The 7,076-nt window shown below is 38.4% G+C and overlaps 1 protein-coding gene across 5 annotated transcripts in view; it reads left to right on the top strand.

The window, feature by feature from the left end:
- Trpc1 (transient receptor potential cation channel subfamily C member 1) overlaps positions 1-4,986 on the top strand; it is a 36,760-nt gene extending 31,774 nt beyond the window's left edge. For all 5 annotated transcript variants that reach the window (XM_070005563.1, XM_070005564.1, XM_070005566.1 and 2 more), the window contains 3 exons: positions 1,039-1,240; positions 1,629-1,823; positions 3,184-4,986. In XM_070005563.1, the coding sequence (XP_069861664.1) occupies positions 1,039-1,240; positions 1,629-1,823; positions 3,184-3,411 (625 nt within the window). In that variant the 3' untranslated portion in view covers positions 3,412-4,986. The remainder of the gene's footprint in view (positions 1-1,038; positions 1,241-1,628; positions 1,824-3,183) is intronic.
- Positions 4,987-7,076: the final 2,090 nt, after the last annotated feature.

The raw sequence follows: 7,076 nt of genomic DNA on the forward strand, positions 1-7,076 counted from the left end.
TCAACAAAAAAAATTATAATATAAAATTTGATGAGTTTGTGTTCATTTAACACAGTTGAATGTCCCAACTGACTGAAGTCTTTGTGAGCAGAATGATCTTAGTGGAGCTTACACTGGGACACATGCAGTGAAAAGATTTAATCAAATACATATTAATATAAGGGCTGAAAGGACAGTTCAAGCTTGGGCTAAGGAACTTGTTTGTAGAGGTTCCAGTTGTGTGAGATTCAGGGAAAGCTGGTGAAGGAACTGGCCATCAAGGAGGGGACTGAAAAATGAATAATCACAAGCAGAAGGAACTTGGAGAGCCACCTTCCAGCAGTGGGAGCCCAACTGGCCTGTTCAAGACAAAGCCAGTAGGAAGGAAACATGGTGAATCAGAAGGGAGAAGGATAGGTAGGAGAGGAGGGCAGGATCATGGAATTTTGTTACCTCCCGGAAGGATTTGGGGTTAAATTGTGATTGAAAGCAATTTTAAGTATTTGAGTGGAAGAGTGACAAAACCTAAACTAGCTACCACCTAGGCTGCTGTGCTTCCACAGGAAGCACAGAAGTAAAACACAGGAATAATTTATGACCTTTTGAGTTTGTTTCTTTGTTCAAAACAAGCCATATCGGTGCTCTGGGAATTAATTTCATTTATTTATATTTTTTATTTTCAGTTATTTATGTTTGCCTCTCCTGGGGCTTGAACTCAGGGCCTTGGTGCTGTCACTGGGCCTCTTTGTGTTCAAGGCTATTGCTCTACTACTTGAGCCACAGTGCCACTTCTGGCTTTTTCTGAGTAGTTTATTGGAGATTAGAGTCTCATGAACTTTTCTGCCCAGACTGGCTTCAAACCATGATCCTCAGATCTCAGCCTACTGAGTAGCTGGGATTACAGGTGTGAGCCACTGGCACCTGGCTAATTTATTTTTATAAAGGACTATTCAAAGATGATTAATCCTTCACTTGTATGATTTTGATCAAATGAATTATATATGTTTGGTACTTGTTACTTCAATTTCCTTTTAAACAGAAGTATACTTGTCTTGCCAGGTTCATCGGCACTTGCTTTGCTCTGTTCTGGTATATTTTCTCCCTAGCCCATGTGGCAATCTTTGTCACAAGGTTCAGCTATGGAGAAGAGCTGCAGTCCTTTGTCGGCGCCGTGATTGTTGGCACTTACAACGTTGTGGTTGTCATCGTCCTTACCAAGTTGCTGGTCGCCATGCTTCACAAAAGCTTTCAGTTGATAGCAGTGAGTATCCATTCTCTAAGGCCTTCTGTGCTTCCAGATCATATCAAATACATGAAATAAAGGTGATGAGACCTGAGAAATACCATCATTTCGAAGTTAAATATGGATTTTTGAAATGTATGATAATTTCAAGTCTTGAACCAGTTTTTTTTATCTGCCAAATATATAGAAAGAGCATTTAGACAGTTTTAAACATTAACTCCCTTTTTCCTCCTGCCTGCGTGTGTGTGTGTGTGTGTGTGTGTGTGTGTGTGTGTGTGTGTGTGTGTGTGTGTGTGTGTGTGTGTGTGTGTGTGTGTGTGTGTGTGTGTGTGTGTGTGTGTGTGTGTGTGTGTACCCTCACGCATGTGCGTTCTTACTCTGTACTGTTCTTCCCTTACTCTTACAGAATCATGAAGACAAGGAATGGAAGTTCGCCCGAGCAAAACTATGGCTTAGCTACTTTGATGACAAGTGTACACTTCCGCCACCCTTCAACATCATTCCTTCACCAAAGACCATCTGCTACATGATCAGCAGCCTCAGTAAGTGGATTTGCTCTCACACTTCAAAAGGGAAGGTCAAGCGGCAAAACAGTTTAAAGGTAAGAATTAGAACTTTGAAATGCACCCTAAAAGTCTGAGCAATTTCTAAACTCAAATGTTTTTTTAAAACATAAATATTGAAACTCCTTACTGGCTATGAATGACTGTTTTCCCTACTTCTGAACCCCTCTGTATCTACCTAACATTCAATAAATATCAGAGTGACACACAGGACTAAGTTTTTTTTTTTTTTTTTGCTTATCAAATTTCCCAGCATGTGAAGTTTTTACCTCATATTTTAAAAGCATGGGAAGTAATTCAGAATGCTATTCTTTTACCATAGATAAAAAATTATTACTAAGCTTGGTTCCTGTTTTTGTTTCTTCTTTGAAACTATGCAGTTCACTGATAATTCAGCACATGCTGCTTGGAAACCAGAGACTGGCACATTTTTTCTATAAAAGGCCAGGGAGTAAATGTACCATACTTTGTAAGTCAAAACAAAAGTCAGAGATAGGCAGTGACATGACAAGAAAGAAGAAGTCCAGTGAACTTTTATTATCACTGTAACTTGAATAATATTCATTGTAATGTAGGCCTACTTGTGAAAAATCATGGAATTTTTAGTAAGGTAAATTTTTGCTTAGTTGGGGCTCAAAATTTTTAAATTGCCAATCATAAAATTCATTCCACACATTATTTGTAAAAACCTCAGCGCACAGGTTATAGTGAGTCATATGTGCCCTGTGGGACAGCAAGTCACTGGATAAATTGAGGGTTTCTAAGACTAATTTTTAAAATCAAGATAACCATAAAAGGATATTGAATTAAATATTCAGCCTACATTTATTTTAAGCAAGTGTTGAATATTATTTCAGACCACATCATGGCAAAACTGTCCTCTAATAAAGATATAGTATATGACTGTAATCTCAGCAGCTCTGGAAGCCAAAGTAGCAGAACCTTGAGTTTGAGACCAGTGTGGGTTATAGAGAGACTCCTTCAAAAACAGTAAAGGAAGGAGGAAGGGAAAAGTAAGAAAGGGGAAATTGATATACTTGTATCTGTGACTTTTTACAAAATGTATTGGCCACACATTGGTGGTGCGCTACTTAGGAGGCTGAGATCCAGACACTCACAGGCAGAAAAATCCAGGAGATTCAGTCTCCCAAATAACCAGCAAAAAACCAGACTGAAAGTGTGGCACAAGTGGTAGAGTGTCCAGCTGTGAGCAAGAAAATTGAGTGAAACTGAGTGCTGAGTTCAAAGCTCAGTACCTGCGCCCCCGCAAAGTAAAGGCTAGGTATATCTGTATATGTATGTGTATATTTATTCATGTATAAATATATACACACATACCTATACACATAAATACACATGCAGCATGTCATTAGTATGACTGTATTGTCTGTTTTGAAGGAATGGAGAAACTTGAAACAAAAGAGAGATGAGAACTACCAGAAAGTGATGTGCTGCTTAGTGCATCGGTATTTGACCTCCATGAGACAGAGGATGCAGAGCACAGATCAGGCCACTGTGGAGAACCTAAATGAGCTGCGCCAAGACCTGTCCAAGTTCCGGAATGAAATAAGGGATTTGCTTGGCTTTCGGACTTCTAAATATGCTATGTTTTATCCAAGAAATTAACCATTTTCTAAGTCTCGTAGAGAATAATTTTCAATACAGATATGAAAAACTGGGTATTTGCATAACTAGCAATGAAACTAATAAGACATATATTGAAATAAACAATTATATAAAAGCCATTCTTCAAAAATATTTATAGCATAAATATGTTATGTAAAATATGTATATAGAATTAGTTTTTTAAAAGCCATCTGTCAGCTTTTTGTAGGAGCAAAACTAATTATTAGATTTTTGTTAGCATGCTGCTTAGTTTTCTTAATGGGACAGTGCTTTATGCTGTCTTTAATGTTTAAGAAGGGCAATCATAAATGTACAAGTCGTCCACAAAGTTAAATGAGTATCAGCCAATGTAGGCTGTTCTCCTGCCATAAGATACACTTGAAATATAAGTCATGGTTTAAAAAATCTCTGTTACAGGAGTCCACATATAGTTCCCTATTTATTGTTTAGGAGTATAATTTTACCTAAAATAATAATCTATTTTTTTCTTTTGTTACAATCTTAAACAACAAACAAAAAACACTAATTCATATTTGAATCTGTTTCTGTTCTTATCTATTTAAATCCATTTCATTTTTGTTACTGTAATATATTTACTTTTACACAGTTATAATCATTTTATATTTCTAGTTTTGTTTTTTCACTTAATAATATTTTATATGTATTTCCATGTATTGATCTGGTCAGATTATTTAAATTTTTATAGAATTATGTCATTTAAAAAATATAGTCAGTAGGCATTGTTATTTTTTGGCTATAAAGTATTTGTTTACTTCAGCATTTGCTTGCTTTTAACTCTTCCTTGTCATAATAGTGCTATAATTTTTTTCAAGTTGGAGTGAAATTCATAGTTGCAAAATAGAAGATACTTCATTATGAGTGGTACAGTCTCCTCATTTGGTTTGGTAAAGCCTTGGATGACCTATTAATATTTGAACTAAGATTCTTTTATCTCTCCCAAAGCATTTCCCACAGAACTTAGCATAGCTTCTGTAAAAGTGACTTCATGCTTACTTATAGACTGTTCTTGCTGTTGAAGATGAAAAGGACTGCTTTTTTTTAAGTTGAGAATAAGATACTTATTTAATTTTTATTTTCGTTTTTTGTGTGTGTTCATGTAACCATGTAGCTAAAACATCTCCCAGGCTATTGCTTTCATTTTCCTACAGCATTTCCAGCTAAGAAGGTACAGAATTATCTTCTTAACTCAAGATTCTGCTCTTAGGACCATGGGTGCAGGCAGCCCTTGGTCTAAGCACCGCCAATCCAGGGACCATTGTCTACAGATGTGAGTGGTATATTTCATCTTGCTTTTTACTCTTTATTTTTTAATTTCCAAAGTTTAAGTGTCCCCTCTTTTGGGCTAATTCTTACAAAAATGTTTATTGTAAAGTTATATATTTTGTCTACTATGGGATTATACACTTCTCAACTGGGATTTTACATCAGTATTTTTAGTCATTCTAAAGAATACTTATTAAATTATAATATTTTAGAGTGCCTATTGTATGCATGAGTTACTTATGAGGTATATTTTGAATGCCAGCATATTGTAAGAAAAAAAGGTGAATAAAACTTGGCATTAGATTATAAATTGACAGTCTCTCTGTTGTATTATCATCTACTTTTTAAAATTGAGATATAATTTATACACTACAAAGTTCACCCCTTTAAAGCATAAAACTCATGGTTGCTGGGCTTTTTAACTCATGATAACAAAGACCTAAAATGCAAAATATCAACATCAGATCACCATGGCATTTCTTCCTACCTCCAGGGGCAATCAAATGTGACTGTTTCCTCCATGTTTGAAATAATGTGTCTCACCTTTGTGAGACCTGTGTCACACCTGATGTGTGAATGTTCATAAAAGCTTTACTCAGAGTTTCAAAGTGAAAATAGTGAAATGTCCATCAGCTAGTAAACAGATTAACAAATTGTACATCTTACAGTGGAACTCTACAAAAGGACTCATATTAAGAGTTCAGTCAGCCGGGCGCTGGTGGCTCACGCCTGTAATCCTAGCTACTCAGGAGGCTGAGATCTGAGGATCGTGGTTCAAAGCCAGCCCGGGCAGGAAAGACCGTGAGACTCCTATCTCCAACAAACCACCAGAAAACCGGAAGTGGCGCTGTAGCTCAAGTGGTAGAGCACTCGCCTTGAGCTGAAGAGCTGAGGGACAGCGCCCAGGCCCAGAGTTCAGGCCCCACGACCGACCAAAAACAAAAACAAACAAACAAAAAAAAAGAGTTCAGTCAGAGCAGCGGAGCTTCTAGGTTATTTACAGGCTTGTGTGTATGTGTGAATGTGAGCATATGTGAGTGTGTGCATACACACGTGTGCACGTGGTGTGATCTGTAAGGATCTGACAGTACAGTTGTTACAGTTGGTAAGTGGTATCTGTGAGGCTATGGTTTTTGCCTCTGATGCCGGAACTGGAATTGTATGGGATCAGCAGGTGAGAAGGGAGACAGCAATTCCAGCATGGAGCCCTTGAAGGTAGATCGCCACCCATAATACTTCTCATGTCTCCAGCTTCACAATGGAGAACTGTGAGAAGTGTGTTGTGGACACGCAGTTGGCCCAGCCATTAGAGAAACTACAGGAGGACCCAAGGGACGGCGGGAATAGCTGTGGTTCTGCGAGCTGCCCCGGCTTAGCAAGGTGAGCCAGTAGAGAAGTTACAGCATGTTCAAACACCAACAACTGCTGCTGCACTTCTGCTCTCCAGATCTCACACGAACATGTCTCCTGACCCACACCAACTAGAAGGACAAAAAGAAGAGAATCCTTTAGGCCCAACCAAGGTAACACTCAGGAATCAACTACTGATATATGTATTAACATGGATGAGCCTTACGAGTAAGTGAAGGGAAGCCAAGTTCAAAGGTATGTACTGTGTAATTCCATTGCGTTCCATATTAGAGAAGATAAAAACATAGGAACCAAAATCAGTGCTTCACAGGGTCTGGTGGAAGGAGGAGATTGATTGGACAAGTCATCAAACTGTATACTGAATGAATTTCAATGAATGGAAATTGAAAAATAAATTCTCATGCCATGACATATGAAAACATAGAGTTGGGAAAATAACCAGAATCTTTGACTGTTTGGCCAGTTGTGTGTTGGCTGGCATCTAGTCAGCTGATGAGAAATGTGTATTGAAATTCTGGTTCCTTACATTGAACTTGAAGAATATGGAGATCATCTGTTTCAGCCTGATGATTTAATAGGTAGAAAAGCTGGCATTGGGAGCTGGGAAGGTGGCTCAGTGGTAGAGCGCTTGCCTTGCATGCATGAGGCCCTGGATTCGATTCCTTAGCACCACATAAGCAAAAAGAAAAAAGCCGGAAGTAGCGCTGTGGCTCAAGTGGTAGAGCGCTAGCCTTGAGCTGAAGAGCTGAGGGATAGCGCCCAGGCCCAGAGTTCAGGCCCCAGGACCAGACCCTCCCCTCCTCCCCCCAAAAAAAGCTGGCATTGTGTGCAACTTGTCCAAGGTTGTGTAATCCTGAACTCAATTGATGGTCTGTGCTGGGTGAGACATTGCTGAAAGTTTTGCTTTTTGAAATTAATTTGTAGGTTCTTCTTGGTCAACAAAAGAACTTGTAAGATGCCTCACCTCTACTTTTCTGAAAGCCTGCCTTACTAAAAGTCTTTTCTGACCA

This window comes from Dipodomys merriami, unplaced genomic scaffold (assembly GCF_024711535.1).
Source record: "Dipodomys merriami isolate MVZ:Mamm:240054 unplaced genomic scaffold, mDipMer1.0.p SCAF_68, whole genome shotgun sequence".
Lineage (NCBI taxonomy): Eukaryota > Metazoa > Chordata > Mammalia > Rodentia > Heteromyidae > Dipodomys > Dipodomys merriami.